The sequence below is a fragment of the Apostichopus japonicus genome, chromosome 12 (assembly GCF_037975245.1).
Source record: "Apostichopus japonicus isolate 1M-3 chromosome 12, ASM3797524v1, whole genome shotgun sequence".
Taxonomy (NCBI): domain Eukaryota; kingdom Metazoa; phylum Echinodermata; class Holothuroidea; order Aspidochirotida; family Stichopodidae; genus Apostichopus; species Apostichopus japonicus.
In genome coordinates, this window is record NC_092572.1 from 10391503 (window position 1) to 10413829 (window position 22327).

At 36.9% G+C, this 22327-nt stretch overlaps 1 protein-coding gene across 2 annotated transcripts; it reads right to left on the bottom strand.

The window, feature by feature from the left end:
- Nucleotides 1-44: 44 nt before the first annotated feature.
- Nucleotides 45-22178, bottom strand: LOC139977092 (sushi domain-containing protein 2-like). 2 transcript variants are annotated; one of them, XM_071986132.1, is made up of 20 exons: nt 21962-22178; nt 18559-18683; nt 18162-18245; nt 16300-16433; nt 15584-15680; nt 14737-14874; nt 13695-13863; nt 12851-13114; nt 11408-11705; nt 10746-11057; nt 9737-10002; nt 8729-8878; nt 7810-7965; nt 7123-7271; nt 4593-4719; nt 3824-4087; nt 3056-3244; nt 2555-2743; nt 1787-1928; nt 45-987 (listed from the first exon to the last, which is right to left on the bottom strand). In XM_071986132.1, the coding sequence occupies exons 1-20, from the start codon at nt 22029-22031 to the stop codon at nt 831-833; spliced, it is 3480 nt and encodes a 1159-aa protein (XP_071842233.1). In that variant the 5' UTR covers nt 22032-22178; the 3' UTR covers nt 45-830. The 2 variants fall into 2 exon arrangements, with proteins under 2 accessions (XP_071842233.1, XP_071842234.1); XM_071986133.1 differs by lacking the exon at nt 21962-22178 and adding an exon at nt 19358-19432.
- Nucleotides 22179-22327: the final 149 nt, after the last annotated feature.

Consider the following 22327-nt stretch of genomic DNA (forward strand, 5'->3'; position numbering starts at 1 on the left):
AAGCCTCTTCTGCATGTATACCGAAATAATGGTCTATACTGACAGTTGTTAGAGTTACGAAATGAACGTCAAAACAGGTAATTTTACAGCTAGTGTTTGTCTCGGCATTTTTTTTTAATGGAGAGAGGCCTGAAAAACAGTTAATGGGGTTCAACCCCGGAACGCGTTTGGCAATTAGATGGTCCATGGAACTATGTGATATGAAAAGAAATATATTCTCGTTTTCATAATAGTCATATACGCTTAAAAATTGAGGCATCCAAAGTGAGGCCAGGTGAGAATGATGTCTCGTTTACCGATCTAATTTCTGACGCGACTCGGGAGAGGGTAGGGAAAGATGTAAAAAGAATCATATATATTTTTCACTATGAGCAGTTCCCCTGTTGATTCAATGAAAACGAATGAACTTCAGTAATGGTAGAATATGCGTTCTTTGTTATAAAAGGAAGACTGTTGCTTTAAACGTGTTCGACCAAATTTCGCTAAAGTGTACAACAAATAAGTCAACAAATTCATAATACGTTATCAAAACGTCGAAGACAATTGCATACACCTAAAGGAACGCAATTTTACAACAGTGTGGATAGTTAGTGTAGCTCATCATTGCGTGAAATAACTGCAGAATCCAGAAGCACCAAAATTATAGATATGATGCATTTTTTCAATTCATAAAACGCAAAGTTAAAACGAAACTACGACTTCAATTCATATAAGTCATCTACCAAAAACAAAAGGACAAGCAAAAGGAAGGTTAAACGTGCTAAAAATGATGCAAACTAACACGAGGAATACTTCAAGAAGAGAAAATCAAAACATTTTAATCGACTTGATCAAGCCCAGCTCTCTGCGTAGTTTGAAGGTGTCTCTTTGTATTCTCTACGCGGTGAATATTTTTCTTCTCTGAGGGAGACATGCGGTTGAACTCCAACGTCATCAACCCCCGGAATGAAATCTGTTTTCTCCCCTTTAACTGTCATTTCCTCAAACCTATCGCAACAATAAAAGGAGACATTGGTTTACATACGGACGATAACGATGATGACAAAAATGTCGAAGAGGAAGCCGATGACGACTATGATGATGGTGATGAGGAGGAGGATGGCGAGGAGGAGGACAAGGAGGAGGACGATACGTTGATGATAGCAAAATCAGTTAAATACACTTTCAGTTAAATACATTGTGACTATTTTTGATGATGATGATGATGATGATGATGATGATGATGATGATGATGATGATGATGATGATGATGATGATGATGATGATGATGATGATGATGGTGGTGGTGGTGGTGGTGGTGGTGGTGGTGGTGGTGGTGGTGGTGGTGGTGGTGGTGGTGGTGGTGGTGGTGGTGGTGGTGGTGGTGGTGGTGGTGATGGTGATGATGATGATGATGATGATGATGATGATGATGATGATGATGATGATGATGATGATGATGATGATGATGATGATGATGATGATGATGATGATGATGATGATGATGATGATGATGATGATGATGATGATGATGATGATGATGATGATGATGATGATGATGATGATGATGATGATGATGATGATGATGATGATGATGATGATGATGATGATGATGATGATGATGATGATGATGATGATGATGATGATGATGATGATGATGATGATGATGATGATGATGATGATGATGATGATGATGATGATGATGATGATGATGATGATGATGATGATGATGATGATGATGATGATGATGATGATGACGATGATGCACATGCAGTAAAGAGAGTTCTTTGTTCTTATGTAGACTTACATCTTGTTATCTTTGGTCTCTTTTTTCTTTCTATCTCTCCTAAATCCGGAGAAGAGAATCAGTGAGACCAAAGCTACGATGATAACCATACCCAACAAGGAGCCAATTATTGTCATTGAAATTTCAGCAGGACTGAGGTTGCCTGGTGAGAATACAGAAGATATATTGTTATCAAGACCAGTAACGCAAAGTGAGGTCGCTGCCCAGAGCAAACATTTACCATGTTTGATATATATTCTTACCAGGCTGTAACAGCCTGTATTTCTATAATAAAATAAAATTATTTTAAAGATGGAAAGTTACGATGAAAATCTCCTTAAAGGTTATTCGTTGGTAGAAATTAATTTCACACATCCCATCTCTACGACTGAAAGTCGTCTTTCTACGATATGCAGTATAAGGGTTAGTAAGTCATATTTTCATATAACTGCAAATCCATGGTTCTGCATTATTTCTTGTTGTGGTAGACATGTAGACACAGGTAAACTATAACGACCATTAAACCTCCAACATGGTGCCGTCTAATTGTAATCACATCGTTTAATGGTGGCAGAGGTGGGATACGTATTAATATACAGAGAATGCCTGCTTTGAGGTTTACAGTCTTGGTACGATTACTGTAGCTTTTATTTTTCTTGTCGATATGTCAGGGAGCATACTACCAATATAACACTTGCACAGATAACACATTATTCTGCATGTAACTTCACAGCAGCTAACATACAACGTATCATCTTAAATATTTCACATAGTCGATAACACACTTACGGTAACATCCCGGCGATCTAACTGGTCGCCATTTTTCATATTCGACGTCGCATCGTCTTTCCTCCGGACCAAACATTTCATATCCCTCGTCACAACTGTACCGAATCCTCATGTTTTCTGGTGAGTACGGTCGAACGACATCAACAGCGGCGTGTTCAATAGTGTCGACACCGCTACATATCAAGCTCTCTACAAAAACAGAAGAGAATAACAATTAATTTCGCGTTTCTTGTTTCATTTGCCACTTTCTTGTATATTTTCTCTTTAGTTTTCTCTACCCCTCTCTACTCTGTTCACATTTACTGTTGCTTCGTTGGTTCCTTGTTATGGGATAATTCGTACTGTATATTAGTCAATGACATTTCATGTTTTTAATTCATAACATTTCTCTCGGTAGGGTTATATAAACGCAATAAGGTAGAGAAGAAATATGCCTAAATATTAAATCTCAGATTTAAATGCAACATTAGGACTGTGGTTATATAAGTTCGTTGTACTCACCCACGCAGTAATTTATAACAGCATCTCCAGTCCATTCTCCGTTTGGCTGACAAATTCTATAATTGGAACCAAGGAGAATGAAATCTTCGTCACAGCTGTATTCGATTTCGGATCCTACATTGTGATTCCGTTCCCTATAGAAGGTTTTGGTACCATTCTTTGGAGTTGGGAAATAACGACAGGTGGTCACTACATTGAAAAATGAGTAAATAAATAAAAGAAAATTAGTATTGAACGTCTGAAGAATGTGCAATGCATATTCAACATGTGAATATTCAACAGCTGTACTTTCATGGCGTGGTTCAAAGCACTTGCACAGACAGAATGAATATCACGATTATCACATTTGCAGGTTAGGTTTAGTTTGTACTATCGATTCGTGTGTAGATGCATATTCAACATGTGAATATTCAACAGCTGAATATCGTTTTTTTTTTTAAAGCTATACTTTCATTGCGTGGTTCAAAGCACTTGCACAGACAGAATGAATATCCCGATTATCACATTTACAGGTAATGTATATATAGTTCGTACTATCGATTCGTGTTCATTTGAAGCACAATATGTGAGGACAGAACATAGCAGTATTAGGATTGATTAATAACTGGCTGCAACGGTAAAACTGCGAAAATGATTATTAAACTGATATATTTACTGTTTCATCTCTTTGTCTCTCATGTCTCTTACTTTATCTGTAATCCATACAACAGTTTCAGGTTCATCGATGTTAACAAATCTACGAAAACTAGTAGTTGTGTTGCAACTTACAATACACGAGATTCTTATGAGCAAACCAGTAGTCTTCATAAGCTTGCATAGTCGATCTCCCGATGTTTAATTTGCCCGTGGTTCTGACGTCATATTCGCAAAGCGCATTTCCACCGCAAACTCGTTCGACATCACTCGCCGTCAGCCCAGGAGGGAGATTCCCGGGCGGTGCCTCGAAGTTTGGTACAAATTGATTGTCCTGGTAATAGTCGTGAGTTTTCCCTTGATCGTAATAAAGCAAACTGTCCTCGGCTTTAATCTCCCCTATCAAATAATAGATGGCAATTCTCTTTATTTGTTTGCCTCCGGATTTAGAAATGAACACCTAGGAAGTGTTCTATCCTTTTGTAAAGGTTACTTTTATACCAACAGGTAATGCCAAACGAATATACCTGTTAACATCGTCATCAATTTTTACTTTGAATGAACAAGATCAATTTTAAAGGACTTCTTTGCATGACAGATGTTAATCTCATTTAAAAAGCAAAACAACATCACCAAAAACAATTCGAACTCTTCAAGATTAACATTATAAATATTTATATATAATATGTGTCAAAAGCTGCACATCAGAGGTGAAAAAAACGAAATTAGTTTGTTCTTGTAACTCTCTCAATAAATTGTATTGTTTCTAAACGCTTCCATATTTGTCTAACAAAACTTTCAATTGAATTAGTTGGACATGTTCCTCACTACAGCCAATGCTTATACAATACATGATATGTTGTTATAAAAATTACAAGACAACATGTTATGAACATTCTCTTACAAGACTTTCCAAATCTGTCGTATATTTCGTTGACGTCACTATCGTAATCAACCCTTGTCCCTCCAGATGTCGTCAGATCGTCTTTGTAGTCGTCATTCCAGTTTCCAAGGAGACCTTCCACTTGACCCTAGCAAGACAAAATGAACCAACATTATTTCGTAGTGCTGTATAAGTTTACTAATAAAGCCACGACAGTTGGTAAATATTCCAAACATTGGAATACGTGTCCGTACACAGACAAGGCAATAACTGTACGCGTGCCTGTTATGTAGAAGGCCACTGACGATAAACACCTTTCCTTGGTTAATCCAGAAATAGCACCAGGACATTTTGTCTCATGCTTATGTTTAATAAGTAAATCGTTTGATCCTAGTTTAGTTTAATTTAGTTTAGAGACCCAAGGATCAGGAGGCCTTAAATAAGTAGCTTATTTGAGACCCTATCGGTGTTAGATCGTGGATGAACACCGGCTTATTTCGAGCCTTCTTTTTCGATAAGTGTTCAGATGATAACGAGACATGGGTGTGAATTCGCTCCCATACCTGCTCCCGGGACCACCATTTAACGTCCCCATCCGATGGACGAGAGTGTACATCCCAGCATCTGACCACTTTCCCAAATACCTGATGTAGTCCAAGGCACCCATTCAACACCACTGCATTGCAGCCATGACGAAGACAGTTGTTTCGAAACCCTGTGAAGAACATAAACAAACCCCTTTCCCCTTGTTCACAAGTGTTTGAATAAATGACGACAGAAGAGGATATCCATCATACGTGGTACCTATATCGTTACTAAACTGTGTGGAAGTAAGTAACCGATACATCTGCAGATTTACCCCTGTCATGGGCTTCACATATGTGCATTTTCATTACAATGCATTGGTGTTAGATTCCATTCATTGTCTTTAAATATCACCATACTGTTACAGAAATTTGGCTTAAAAGTCTAGCCGATTTTGTTTCGTTAAGTTGTTTCTCAGAATTTGAGTCGTAGTTTTTTCTTCTCGTCAGTTAACCTTTTCTTTATATCAGAGGAAACTACGGCGTTTCCCAGCGCCTGGTGCATACAGCTATTCCACAACCAAAGAACCAGCTTCCTGCGTACACGCGCGTCGGCCGACATCAAAACTCTAAAAGGGGCTCACCGCGCTCAGCTATGTAAACTGCATGGTTAAAGCATGTTTTACCTCCATGGTTAAAGCAAATTGATTGTTTGTGTCAGTGGGAAGACAGAAAGTTCGGGAAAGTAGTTGGTCGGCGTGGAGCTGCAATCTTTTACTTCGATACAGCCAACGTTGGTATTTTGTTTGTGTGATATTTTTTTTGAGGAATCGTGAATTTGTGCATCAAGGAACGGTAATTATGTTTCCTGGTTCTGCCTGGAGGGACATATTGGTGACTCAATATTGGAAAGGTTCCAGACATTTCACTTAGTAATGCTTTCATTTGTTTTTCTTTTATGCGTTAAGTTCAAACGTCAAGATCATTTAGGAAACTGACAAGGCTACGAATAAGCCCTTGGTATCTATCAATGTTTGAATGACCGTGTCAGTGAAGTGAACGTTAAAAGAATTGTTAGTAATCGAGACCATAGGAAATACTAAAATTGCCAGAATTACTTATGGTGTTACCCTAAAATGTACAAGGCTGAAACATTATTCTGTTTGGGAAAGACTAACTTACAAGTACTTAAATGTAACCTGAGGCTGAAGCTCGATTATCTCACTATTTTGTGAATATGGTTATTTAAGACTCCCCCCCCCCCCCCTCCGAATTTTAGGGTATCTGTTAAAGTCGCAACGACCTTGAGAAACATCACAGCTCGCAGGAATTACGAGAAACAGCTCAGCTTGCAAGTTGCGATAAACGGCTCAGCTCGCAAGAATTGTGACTTTTAAGGTTCGCGCGCAGATTGCGAGAAATTGTCAGAGATGGCCGAGGCTGCGAGTTTTGGTTTGCACTTGTATTTCTTGACTGCTTATTTCTTTCAATAGTATTGCAAATGATTTAAGCTATGTATTCTGTTCAAAGGCTTATTGCTACCATTTAATTATTTTTTTAATGTCTTTCATCTGTCTTTGGAGGGTTAATTGATGTACATCCTCAACAGTCTAACAAGAGAAATGGGTAATTTTTAAAAAAAAGGTGTGGGGGGGGGGTCAGATCTTACAGAGCTCTATTGCTCATTTTTCGAGACTCTGCGTTCCGACTTGACTACAAAGAAATCGGTCAGTGTTACAATGCATCCCGCCCATGCCCATTATATAGAGTGTACGTCAAGCGTCTAGTTTGGTAAGGTTATAAATGACTCCCAAGAATATATGCAAACAGATAATGACATTAATAAGTACCTACATTTTATGATATGTAACAGAAGAAAACGTTAACTTTCTTCTGTTTCTTAATCGGGTGAAAATGTTTAAAGTCACTCGGAGTATCTGTAATTTTTAGTCAGTCTGTCTTATTGCCCTCCCTATCCCCTTCATACATCTCTTTGTTAACGTCTAAGGTGGAGAAAAATATTAAACCTTAAATTCCTTTGGTATAAAGACCCGGATCACCATGTCCTCTGCAGTTCCGTTCACGACTATACCAATCTTGGAGTCCTGGAACGTAATCACGACTTGGGTGATGTTACCATGCTCGTAGATTGTTGGGAATGTAAGGAAGACTCCGTCTGCAAAAGAAAAGAAAATAATACCATTCTTTTACCTTCCACCAATCGCTCTTCATTCTTGAGATTTTATGATAAGTTTGGCCATGTCAATATAAATTACTATCTGCTGCCTGACTTTTGTGCTTCGAATCCTTGCTTCTTTTTATTATCATTATATATGCATAATTGTTTTTTTAAGCTTGATGATTACAAATGCTGATCCAGCAAGTTTTACACTCTTTTATAACTGGCAATATAATTATTAAATCATATATGTTGTTCTCAAATTGGATAATTTTGACTACTCTACCTCTAATTATCTTTTAACCCTGTGTCCAAAACAATAATTTAAAAGATATGGTTAATATATACCATTACAACACATCGCTTAATATATTTCTTGTAAACAATGCGTTTAATAATTACTCTAAATTAACCATTTCCTTATACTCCTGACATCACGTATAACCATAACTAAAAGCCACATTATTTTTGTTTCCAAGTCTTAATCCGTTTTTTCTCTATCATTTTTGGTTGTTAAATAAGGCATTAAGCTTACTGTCTAGTTGTATTTCTTGCTGTGTATCAAGATCCAATATTTCTGACTGTACCATGACCTCTAAGACGGTTCTTTCACTATGTAGAATCCTAATGATGTCCAGATCTTCTTCCTTCATCGCTATAGACGTCAAAATAGTGGCAGGCATCTTGTTCCCTACAAAATACGAAAAGAGTGGTTTTGACAGCCTTTAATAATGACATTATCACTGAAAATTCGGTAATATAGCCTAAAATATGCACCTTCATTTTTACAATATCTTGAGTACGTTTATCCACTAGAACAAAGAGTAAAACAAAACTACATTAGGACATCAGAAAAATGTAAGAAGATAGTAGAAAACGAGAAAACTGAATTTCGAAATATTTGTTTTTTTTCGCTCTATCTTCATATCTATTAATATAAATCAATTTATCAACTGGGATTATTCGGATTTCGTTGAATTCCGACAGTTTTTTCGTATTCTGTTTGTTACTGTGATATGTTTCATTTGATGTAATTTATTATCTTGAGTTTGGGAAATTAAGTACAGCAATGTTATTGACCAATATTTCACATATGAATATTCAATAAACGTAATAGTAACAGTCTAAAGTGGGTACTTTGGTTATATTTATTTAGCAGGCTAAATCTACACAAACCTTATGAACAAATGGTGACTTATTTCATGTTCATACCATGGCTGAGACCGTACCTAATTAAGAACTAGACTGTTTAGAGGCAATAAGCTGTAGTGACGTTAATTCATGACAAATAACGAGTGGATTCATATTCGCTATACTCTCATCGCATTTAAGTACCAACTTACCCGCGTAATCGTGATCACTATCATCATCGGCATCATTTTTGTTATTGTTGATTTATTTATTATATGTGTTTTTTCCCGTTTGCTAATCAACACTGTTTTATACCAACTTACCCGCGTAATCTACTACTTGTTCAAATCTTGCGTGTAGTTCAAATTCTGTCAATGCGTCTAGTGTTTGCATGAGGATGTATTCTCCTTTACCGTTGAAGGTGTATTCCAATCCATCGAAAGTGATCACATGGGGATCACCAAAAATAGTTGCTAAGTATATGCAAGAATATGAAAGCAGAATATGCAGAGGTAGAGAGAAAGCGGAAGGTTAACGAAATCCTGTCATTGTAATTGCGTAAATATTGCCGAACTGGTCGTCACCATCTGCCCCCTACCTCAAACCTCTCTTCACATGCAGTGTCTACAATTACAAATACAGGTTATTCAAGAAATTATGTGGTTACAAAGAAATCGATAGATATGCAGAAATAATTGTCACGAAGTTTCAAAAACAACACAATTGTTGACACTTAACACTTTAAAAAAAGTTGATTGTATTGTATACATAACAATGTGACAATATTTCTAATGACATAGCATTGTAAACTTTCATGGGGAATGATATAAACTGACCAAACTTCTTCACTGAATGACAATCAAGAATAATACTTCTTTGTAGCCTTTTGTTGTAGTCCCAAGGAAATGGGATATGTTGACGAGGTTCCATGGTAGATAACAGTTATATTGCATATGATTCTACTCCACATGATATTACAAAAAAAGTCAAATAAGTTCAAGAGAGAACTACTGTGAGTCATTCTGCCATAAAAAATATCGCAGATGATATGCCAAGATTCCATTGATATGTCCCCGACAAATGCATATTTTAACATGTAAGCGTCATTTAAATATTACATCTACGGCCAACTTGTACTTTCAGCTCATAAACTAGTCATAATTATCGAAACAAAAGAGAATTAAATACCCTGTATTTATCAATCGTAAACTAAAACCAGATCCGGGGTTTGGTCCATCGTAACAAGTTTATCAAAGTCGAAAACGAGATGGAACCTAATGGTTATCATAAATGATTCTGGCAATTTGAAATTTGTATTTTCCCTTACTAACCTATTCTTGGTGGGTCGTACATTCTACAATCTCGAGTTTGTCTGAATTCTTGGTAGTATTCACATCGATCTCCCCAGATACAACAGGTAAAGAAGGGTATGCCATCATGGAGCCAGGAGGAGAGGGTTGGTACCTTTTTATTCTCTCGATAAGGATAGATACCGTTAACAGTTACTCGATGTGTGAAGCTACCCTCCCAACTATCTCCTGCATATACGAGATTCTCGAACTTGTCGTAGCAACACACTGAATCGGCGCCTTGCGGACTATAGAACAAGAGCAGGCACACAAGTATAGAAAAAAATGTTCTTCCATCACCCACGTAGGTTCCAAATTATTTAGTTTTCTTTATCGTATTCACTCCATTGACCTATAATGCGCCTAACCACTAAATTATATATTCGTACAAACACATTTCCAAAGTAGGGGAAGCCTACAAATGTATGTCAAATGAGGTGTGGTAAAGGCCCAGGCTACAAATTGGTATATGTGCTGGAAGAAAATTCTTGAGATATTCAACGCCGTGTATTGGACCACGGTGCTACAGATAATGCTCCCTGACAAAATGCTTAGAAAGAAACATTTTGTATCCATCGTTTGAAGGTAATATTAATAGTAACATCGATCCACATTAAGTCCATTGATTTAGAAAACTTTAAGGGGATATTAAACAAAATTACTTTGAATTACTTGTTAGGACATTGCATTTTTGCAATGAAATTGAACTATCAAATCTTCATTCTTAACTATTTCATTTTTAACTTTAACATGAATGGAATTGTATAATTGAAAGGTTGGAATCTCCAACGAAGAAGGGGGCTAGTATCTGTATAATGGAATATTGCTACTATTCCTCCTACCCAACCCGTAACCAAGTGGACGCCATGTTTTTCAATCAACCGTTACAATCTTACTCACTTTATGTCGTCTATCCCCCCGACCTATCATCCCAATAATTATTGATTGAGCAATCGTGCCATCCTTGCTCAGACAAATACAAGTACCATACCTGTGGATGATGTTAATGACACAGTGTACGATATCTTCTCTGTATCTACAGTAATCATTTCTGTCTTCCATGCCTGCTTTGTTGATGTCACAAAATGGCGCTGGTCTCCAACGTCCTCTGTCAGCGATAGCTTGCGAAAGGTTGCATGGGCATGGGTAGAGATCCTGTTCGTAATCATAGAGGGGTTCCTGTTGGCGTTGCTCGTACCACTTCTCGCACTGAATGTTTGACCATGCTATAGGGTCTCGCTGGTATTTTTCGTTCAATAAGTAACCAAGGATATGTAAGTCACTCCAAAGTGCTATCTCGTCCCTGTATTTAAAAAGAATTATGAAATTCAACTTCACGGTGAATTGCTGTTTCAGTTATAAAATTAATTGGTTTAAGTCGACTGTTATATCTGGTGCTAGCAGATTTGGAATAGTACTTAAATTAAGAGAAGTAAAACTTAAGTAGAGAGAAGTAAAAATTAAACATGTATTTTATCAGCTCGAACAGTTCAATGTGTGTTTCATCGACAGGATACAAACACATTGTGAACCTCCAAATAAAACATGCTTTGAGACATATAATTCGTGACCACCACAATCACGATTTTGGGTTCCACAGAACCTTGAAAAAACGCTTTTATCGTTTGAGAAAACCTTGAGGTTTTTCCTCACCGTTTGAAACGTCTAGTAATCCTGATAACGCCAACAGCGTTCTCCTCCGTAACGCCTGTATTGCCCCTGCCGAACCACTCATAACGGCCAGTGTTAGGCGCAACAAAATCGAGTTCTTCGACCTCTGTCAATTCTGGGTATCCATTCATCTCTTGGTAGGCTAGTATGTCAACTCTGATCTCGGTGTTGTTGATCAGTGAACTGTCCCATTCGATGACAAGAGGCAAGTCAGCTTTCAACCAACTATCACTGTCGGGGTTTAACCGAGTAGTACGAGGAGGGACAGAGTCAATATTTACTACCAAAAACAAAGTGAAATCATTAATAGGCAATACAAGAAGAACAAGGGGATCCATGAAGTGTTATATGATTTAATGAATCCAATTTATCAAACACCAACGGGTTGATTACGAATCACGAAGGTTGCCACTTAGCCTTGCCAAGTTAATTGTCGTAACATTTTAAATGCAATGGATGTTACAAAAATTTACAAAGTGATAAAAAGCAATTTCATAAACAAAATAATTCGTTTTGCTTTGTACAGTAGAAACCAAGTCTTAACTCGTAAAGTGAGATATTTCAATCTCCATGGGGTTTTTTTTTTGTGTTTTGTTTTGATTTTGGTTTTTGTAATGGAGAGAGGGATAACTTTGTTTTTTGCTTTTTGATGCCTTTGTTGGCAATTTAATTGCATATTAATCAGTTAACAGTGTAAGCATTAAATGAGCAAGCTGCCTTCATTAGAGATACTCTGTATTTGTGTAGAACGTACCAGAACATCCATTAAGAACAATGAACATCATTGACTCATATTACCGCATTCTGATATCCCAACATGATAAAAATTACTCGTATTAGCCATTCTATTCTGCATACGTTTCCAATATGTCGCATATGGCTAAGTAGTATCTACCCAGCAAACACAAAACGTCCTAAAGAGCCACTAAAATATGTGTTATAACATTAAATGTGGTGTTATAAAAACGTCGGCATAACGTTTTGGTGAGATATTAATGTTATTTTAATGTTATATCAATGTTTTAACGAAAAAAATGTTTTGAAATAATAGCCTGAAAACGTTTTCGTGACATATTTATTACACCACAAATAACGATATCAAAACAAAAGACGAAACGTTTTAATAACGTTTAAAAACTTTTTTGTGTTTGCTGGGTAGCAGTAATATCGAAGGGAAATTTGAATGTAGACGTTTCTGACTTTGCACCCGAATATGATAATTTAGACCAGTTCTAGAAATTCCACGGACCTTAACTATTTCTCTTTCCTAAAGTAATTTCTTATCACACTCAGCCATTTGCGTATTTGGCTCATTCCGCAATTACCTTGGACACAATTGCAAATGTTTCGCGCCAAATTTAATAGACTGAAAAAGAATATCCAATTAATGTATGCTATGAATAGGGCTGTATGTGGTTAACTTACCAATATCAAATGTTCCTGTGTAAGGGTAGGTTTGTCCCCAGTTACGCGTCAAGAATATTGGAACCCTCCCAACTTGGAAAAAAGTAGGAGTCACACAGTAGGCCCTCTGTGCACTCAAGAAGGAACAATTGGTTAAAGCAATTTGGTCTTCCTCCGTGCCATATCTTAGCCATATGTCGTCATCACCTTGGAAACAGGGTCCACCAATGTATAACCAACTACGACCCAACATGGAATCATATCGTGGATAGGTTTTCACGTTTCCTGTAAAATAAGTCAAGGAAGCTTGTTGTTTTGTTCAATATACGGAACCAACAATAATTAGATTACTGGAATAACTGTTTGAAGTTAGTTCATTTTTAATTATGATATTTCAAATATCTTTTTCCTTTAACTATATATGTATGTAATTATTTGTTGTAGGCTTATATTTTTATTCAGTTTATCCGTTTAACTCTCAATACTCTTAATACATAAGCCGATTTCATCTATTAACGCGACAAATACCGGTACCTTTCATCAATCATTTCAATGGAATTCGTTCTCCTAGTTAGCCATCGCAAAATAGGCAATCACGTTTTCTGATTTTGTTGCAATAAAAATTACTAGTAATACGATATGTGTTTTCATTGATTTGATGACATTGAAGAAAACGTTATCAATTTGTATGGACGATTCATAATAAGTTGATCGCTAATTCCTTATCTATTCAAATGAATTGTCGTATTAGTCATATTTAATTATGAGAACTATCAAGAAATCTTTCTAATAATTGGAGCCGTTTACTTTTTAGCTTACTATTTTACTCTCAAAAGAACTAATTGATATCTTATATATTTATTACCTGCTCCGGTACAGCCTCCATCATCTACACCAGTTCTGCTACTTATGTGATAAATCCATTCACCAATAATATCGACGTTTGATTCAGTTGGTAGACGGAAGAGGTTGTTTTGGTTTCTGGAGTATATATGAGGGAAAAACCGGTGTCCATCTCCAGCATTAAAACCGACCTTAGAAGTTTACATGAAGACAAGAAAAAAACATTTCGAAACAGAAAGCATGGAACAAAACAGAATTATTTATTTATATATATATATATATAAATATATATATATATATATATATATATATATATATATATATATATATATATATATATATATATATGGCTTTTGTCTTTTCGTGATGGTTAATCATTGTGAGACCGTTTCATTTCGTTGGCCAAAGGTTATACGTTCCCGCGGGGAGGTATGCACTGAATAATGCAATGAATATTTTGCCTAGTTTGAATCTCACTGTCCCTCCCTCTCCCCCCCCCCCCCACCTCAAATGCCTGTTTACGGGATTTCCCGCTGCCTTCTTTGCCAAAGAGGAATACAACATCCCAAACTTCCTCTTCTCGACAATAGAGACGTTAGGCCTTACCCTTCGAAGACGAAGTATGGCTGGAAAATTGGTGAAAATCATAGCTCTCGGCCATTACCATTCCGTGTTTTTTAAATCGTAGAGTTGCACTTGAATTATATGATATTGCACCCGATACACACAGAGAACACAGATACTACTGTAAATCTTAAGGTTTTGTACCATAGTAAGAACTGAACCATGCTATAAATCGGTAGCACGTGATTCTATTGGATTACAGTAAGCACTGAAGATATGTGTCACTCCAACACATGCAGTTGTTGGGATAACAGATATCCTCAGTTGTTACTGTAAACCCGATAGCACATATGCTACCGATTTATCAGATATGTCAGCACAATCCAGCATTTTTTACTGTCGTACACTTTACGATTTACGGTAGTTACTGTAATCTCTGTGTTGAGTCGGCTGGATATTTAGCTTACCAATGCAATATTTCACAACACTAGTATACATACCTGTGCTGGTGTTCCTCCTATGCCATTGAATTTATCGCCACCACTTTCGACACCTGTGGTCCACTCGATACGATCATACAAAAAGATGGCGAACGTTTCAACTTCATTTGTGGCAAGAACAAGCTGGAAACTGTTTTGCTGCAATGGCAATGGTGTAAAGTTCAAAAATTCTTATCACATGCGTAAAATTTTGTGTACGTTAAAGTTGTACCTAACTTCTTAAAGTTGGAATTACCTCGTTAGAAGAATGTTGCTGACACAAAATGTTGCCTCATTAAATGAGCTGCCATATGTCGCGTGCATTTTAGAGGAGCTGGAGAAGTAAATCCATTTGAACAGTGAAGTATTATTATATACGACTCATGAAAATTGAGAAGAAATGTCAGGTTCAGCCATGTGAGGTTCACGCACGTGTTGTTCCTATCTTTGTTGCGGTAAGTACTTTATAATACTTTTCGCCGGTTACGATCTCTTCAAGTCAATTTAATTAATCATCTAGGTAAGTATTATATCCCTTGGTTTGAAAGGTTCTCATCTCTAACGCAAAATATCAACTACCTTATCTCGTTAACATTATAATTCCTTTTAACTGGATGTGATATCATTTAATTATGTGTAAAAGTAAGTTGGCCTGACATTTCGATCCTAGCAGGATCTTCTTCAAAGGCTAAATGAGAAGGGACAAAAACACGCACAAAATGCAGACAGGTTAATGAGCATGGTGAACACAAAGAGATGGATGAAAGGGGATTAGTAGTCAAGGGATGGAGAGAAGAATTTAATTATGTCAATGTTTTACCACTCTCTCTTTTTCTTAAACGATTAGTTGCAGAGATCATTTACTCACGGGGTGGTTACTTCCTGCTTCTCCGAAGAAACCAGTGTCGACCCAAGTAGCTATCAGTAAATATTTCGGCAGAAAGTCCATTTTTTCCACAAAAGCTCTATTTATAAACAAAGTTAAAGAAATATTCAGGTTTGAATCCTAGACATTCTGTTCTACGCAGTCTTTCTTCAATTTTGTTAACCACAAAATATTCTCTTTCCACGTGAAAGAACTGGACATACCTAAAACAGAATTCCAAAGGAAGGGTGAGTGGGGGGGGTCTGGAGTGGGACGCAAAGATCGAGACATGCGACTTTGATCCAAAAACACAAAGGTTAACTCAACATCCCGACAAAAGAGATCCTTTGTGCACTCTGTACCACAAATCTAGTATGGATTGTTACAAGTTTGTGTAGGAGAGCTCCACAATTACCTACCTACTTATATACTATCAAAAGAACACCACGTTAGTCAGCAGAGAATGGGGTGGGGGAAAGAGAGATAGAATAGGGTGGAGTGAGTAGAGGAGGGTAAGAAGAAAAGCTGAAACAGATTAAGTTAGAGCAGGAGTCAGGTAATGGGTAAGGTATTTTACAGGTGTCCCGAAGGTGTAGGGGAGGCATTGAATTCTAAACAAATTAATCAAAAACAGCGGGCTGCCAGTATATCGAGTTACCGGTGACATCACTACGAAACAACGAGAAATAAACCCCCAAAAGGGGGGAAATGGAACTAACATGTGAATTTCATCCTTCGCCCTTTTTAAAAGATCCTGTTCCGTTGATTGTCTGTAGTAAACATATCCCTGGTTATCGAGGTCAATGTTCGCCCAGAATGGAGCGATGAAGATTCGGTCGGAGCCATCCTCCTCCTAATAAAGTACACAAAGACGGTTATTCAAATTAGTTATGTCTGAATGAAATTTACAAAAAAAAAAGACGGGAAAGAGTTACAAATAAATGGGTATGCTGATAGTTTGTTTTACACCATGCTCGTTTTGAGAATATTTTTGTTTAATTTAACCCTATGCTATACCCTCTGCTCTCCCTTCTTTTAGGCCCGGTGCACTGTAGCTTTCTTATAGACACGATACTGAATTCAAATTCCCCTGACGAGGCACGAGCAGGTTACAAAGTGCACTAATTCATCTCTACTAACTAGATAGGCTTAATTTGCTCATAAAGTACGTATGGAATAACTTGACCAAGAATGAAATATTTCTTTAACCGAATGACGTCATATTAGACAATTGTACGTTTGCAGCTCCCCTAACTTCCAGCCCATGCACCCCACCCCCCCCCCCTTGGTTTGGGTCGTTACTTTGTAACGCTGTTGCGACACGGTCATGCCTTCTTAGTGAAATCATTTGATATTACAGCCCAACATAGCAATGTTCCGGGTGTCACTCCCTTCATTTGTAAAAATCGAGGTGTACCTCCTCAAGCTGGCAACCTATTCTTTGCGTGATTTGTGCCTTTGGTAGGAATAGGCACATGTGGTATGGAGGTTGGGAGGGCGGGGGTAATGTATAATAATACAGTGACTTATATAAGAGAAAGTCTACAAAAGTCCTTAGCATAATTGGAAAACCAGATATGAAATGAAGATTTAAATTCGGTGAAGTTGACAGTTTTCTTTTTCTTCCCTTTTTTTTTGGGGGGGGGTACCTGTATTGGAGACGAGATTTATGATTCTTAAATCTTACATTATATATATTGCGTATTTTTCTTAAGAAATAGAGATATTCACAGTGTCAAAATCATCAGTCACGTTCCATTGTCTGTACAACATCGGTCTTGCACAAGTATTGCTGATATATAGAAGTTATTGTTGACTATATAGTTACTTTAAACATAAAAATATACACATTCTTCTACGTTGTTCATCTTACTAAACTTATTCTGTTTACTTTAGCCATTTTCTGACGTATGACTTTTGGTTAAATAACTTCTTATCTTCTTTGGATTCAAGAAAATATTATTTGTATCATGTTGATTCTGGAGTATCGTCTAGACATAAACAAACAACATTCCCTTCATCGCCAAATAAACAAATAGTGCACCTTATGGTATGCTATTAATCTATTTTTCTCTGTATTGTTGTGTATTTTCTTTTCTTTTGAAGTACAAAGTAAACCTTTACCGCTAACATGAACATCAGTACATGAGAACATTGGTTAATAATGAAGCAGAAGTATACTTATATGTGCAAAGTCTTGTGCAATCGTGTTTAAAAACCATTTACAAGCATGTATAATGACATACAGTCATACACACATGTATTTAAGCATGTGCAATCATGCACGATTATGTTCAACAGGGGCATTTATGAACACATGTGCTCCATCGCCCCCTCCCCCTTCATTGGAGACACTGGTAAAATGGAGAGTTCTTAGATGCAAAATGATTCTCTATTTTGAAACGTTTGAAGTAATGTCGAAGAAATCTTCTACTCACGGGATGTAACTCACATACATGTGCATGCATAGCCGCACACCCCTCCCCCACCCCTCAATTTTAGTTGGGGTAAACCCCACCTCACTTCCGGAAGTGTTAAATAAATTGAAAAAAAATTAAACAAGTAAAAAGGCAAAACTTACGTCTGGACCAAGTGGAAAGTTTGGTTGGTTATCCTCAAACTTATTGACTGGATTCTTGAAGGACACGATACCATTTTCATTTACCTGCAAGATTTATACGATTTAGTTCAACAGGGAAACAACAATAAATTTAACTGCCAAGAAAATAATTGAAACGTTTGTTGGGTATAATCGATAATCCATACAAAGAAATGAATTCGCATTCTTTAACCGTACGACATTATATATAAGTTCCATTTCGACATGGTTGTTAAACAGAATATTAATGGCGAGATTTGTTTGGGGGGGGGGGAGTGTTTCAATACAATCCCGTCCGCACAATGTTCACCTGGAACGCGAGTCGACTCGACCGTCGCAACGTAGGAAATATTTTCAAACAACAAATAAAGAAACTTACATAAGCTGTCCAATATTTGGTGTCATAAAATGGCATCCCAAATCTTAGAAATATTTCATTTGAGTAAGTGTCATCCTGGTTTGGTAAATATCTATCTCGATTCTCTTCGCCGTATCGATAAAACTCTGAAAATACAGGGAAATAAAAAAAATAGCCTAGGTTTCAGATCAAAGGGCATGCTAAATATTACATTATGCCAATTTGTTTCATGAATATTTTTTTTCAATAAAGGTCAACATTATCTTTCTCATATCTTAAGCATTAATACATTTTCTGAAATTAATTTCAGTAGACTTTCTACCCCCTTACAATTGTTCCAAGATGTAAAGGGAGGAATTTGTGGGATCAGTTAAAGCCTGAAAATAGTTGTTTGTGCTACTAGCATAGACGTGACTGTCGAGATATTAATTCATGATGTAGTGAATAAAATAAATATACTCTTTTTTTTTCTTTCTTTCCTTTATTTTTTTTCTTTTCTTCTCTTTGTCGTAATATATTGTATTAGTGCACAGTTTTTATATGTCAATAATGAATCATGATTGTCTTCTTTAAAATGAGAGATATGTTCGTTGTTTCAATTAGTCAATAATTCAATGGCATTCTTAGAACTCCAGATTCATAGACGCTGAACTATCGAAAGGTATTTATATAGTATGGAGACCTTTTTAACACTTTAATAATATATACCAGTATGACATACTGTGAGTTTAGATTTTTGTAATAGGCAAATATATTTCCAAGTTTTTTTTTAGACCTTTTGGTGTAATTTTCTGATAACCGGCCGCCAAGCTTTACATACCTTAGAGCCTCACCAAGTCTAAATCCGGCACTGATAAAAAGGCTATTACCGTTGAGACAATGCCTTCTGAAACAGGTTCTCGGAGTATTCTAAAGAATCGCTTTTGTTTCAGTTTGACTGTTATTCATTTATCCCGGCAGGTTAAACATTGGATGCTGTACTTGACTTGCAAACACAGACACTTCAGGTTTGTCCACATAACGTTCCAATACGTTAGACGACATCCACTTGTGTGACTAAGGGATACTACATTGGCACAGGCTCCATAATGACAAGCAATAAACCGTTAAACCGATCATTAACGAGAGAGCGATATTTGAACAAAAAACGATTTATTAATACATTTTAGAATACCTGTCAGTGATGTGGACATATAATATGCGTACTTACTTAGTGCAAACAAGTATAAACAATATATGCTACAAACACTTTGATAAGAAATAGTTCAGAAGTAAATAGACGTTTTAACCTGTAAATGATGACCGTGACCCTCCAAACATGATGCTAACCAACTCGAAATCATTTGTGATTCCTCAAGCCGAATCTCGAAAGAGATACTTTGAACAGACTTTATGTTAATGAAATGGAGGTTTAAGACAAGGCATATGAATATATATAATTAAAATCGTAATGAGTTGGAAAGTCAAGAACAGTGAAAAAAAAACTTCCAGCCTCCATCGGGATTCGAACCCGGGACCCCGCTTTATATGCGGACACCCTAACCACTAGGCCATGGACGCTGATTGTATGTCCAGTGGTTCGAAACCGGTAAGGAAGGTCATAATTCCACTGTAGGCGTTTGTCACCTGTTACCTGAAACTCCCCGACCCAAGGGGAATATTAAATGTGGTAAACCCCGGTGTAAGGTCTGTCATCACATGATCACGGACCCTGACATTCAGCCCACTCCTTCAGGGGTGTGTTTACATCCAGGTCCATACAATTGCGACACTCATTGCGACACAGATTTTTTATTTTTTTTGGGGGGGGGAGGGGGAGTCTCCTACTTTGTTAAGCCTTGCAGGCTTTATAGGAGACTTCCCGTCACACTGTAAATTGTGATGAAACAAATAAATATACAAATACAAATACTCCCTTTGTGATATATCTGTTCTCTGCCCTGATATACAATACATTGGCCAAACCTCCACTCCCTTTCGTTTACGATTTAATAAGCACAAAAGCACAATCAGACTCAACAAAACCAGTTTTCCAGTGGCTGAACATTTTAATCTTCCACAACACAATATCGACTGTCTTAAGTTTGCCATAATCCTGGGTAATTTGTCTGACCATAATAAAAGAAACTTGAAGGAAGTCGAATTGATCCTTGCAGTACGTTCACACTGTCATGGTCTCAATAGGGATATGGCTTTTCTTTCCGGGTTCAAGAACTTTGAGCAGTCTGGGGCTTACGGTAGACTAACGTGTTTTCAATCCCTCTTTTTACACCTGACGAAGGACCAGGGTGTCCGAAAATGTGTGTAGCGTGTAGTTATATCTATTCTATTCTAAATATTATGTTGGATTTATAGGCATTACATTTCGTCCTTATCTTTTCTACTATATATATATATATATATATATATATATATATATATCATTCGGTGTTTAATATCATATTGTTACAGATTGTATCTACAACCATCCATGGTATATTACTCTTGTCACGCATCGGTCTTCATTCCTTTGTATTTTATGCATATTGTGAAAGTCGCTTTCTATCTTTGGTATCTGTTTTGTATTTGATGCGTACATTAAATATTTCTTTTGTATCTTTGGGTATCTGTTTTGTATGTGCCGTTGAAATGGTGATACAACAGGGCAGTGAGGGAAAGGCGGACACACAATACAGAATGTAATAAACCGAAAGTTATCCTCAGTTCGACTTACCTTTCTCTCTACAGTAGTCGACGGAACGTTTAAATCAAAATGAGTAAGTGAACTTCTCGCTTGACAAACATGTAGAAGGTTTCTACTTTCTACTTTCGAAGGATGTTTCCGTCTAACATATATATAATCTCATTTGCATTAAACAGGTACAAGTCTTTCTGTTTCCGGACGTTTTTTATACCCAGCCAAACGTTTTGTAGCGTTCAATCGTTAATTGTGCAACTTTGACAATGTGTTAAATTTATATTATAGTTATGAAATACATCACAATAATATTCGGTTATATTAACCTTCCCCCCTATCCCCTCCCTGTGGCTTTGCAAAAAGACTGCCAAAGAACAAAATTGGTTTACAAAAGTGTACAGCTGAAAATGAACCTATGCAAGGTTAAATTTTAACGAGTTCTTGCAACTCGCGTCAAGTTTTATAATGAAGTTGAGAGAAGATTTCTTCGAAGAATTATCCAGTTTTCCTATGATATACTTTTATGGCATAACAATTTAAATAATACCAAAGACTACCCTTTACGTTGCAGGCAGCACGAACAGTGTGCAGACAGCCTCCAAAGTAGATACGAGATCATAATTCCGCCAAATCAAGAACCGTCCATAACTTTGGAAATAACTCGATGGTAAAATAATCTCCCTGAAAAAGTACCCAATACTTCCATTTGACCAAAGAATGCTTTGTAATCCACATTATGATACTCACCAACAGCTTTTATTTCACCGAAAAAAGATGTAACGAGAAGAAAAGCAATGACTGATACAGGTCGCGCCATCTTGACTAAATGAAGAGAAAACTTGGACTGCGGTGACAAATTATAGTTTGCTATATATGAACGCGTCCTTTATCTTTATCAGCATAGACCTGGTGTCCTTGCGTAAGCAGAGACAAAGAACAGATATCCGTCCGTTTAAGAACTATAAAACAATCAAACACCATATCATAAAGGAAACAAAAAAATAAGCTAACGGGTATCATTTAGCTTGGGAAATGGACTTCGAATTTGTTTAGACAAAACCACTACACCATATATGATAAATATACCTCCCCTTATGTCAGCAATGCAGAGAT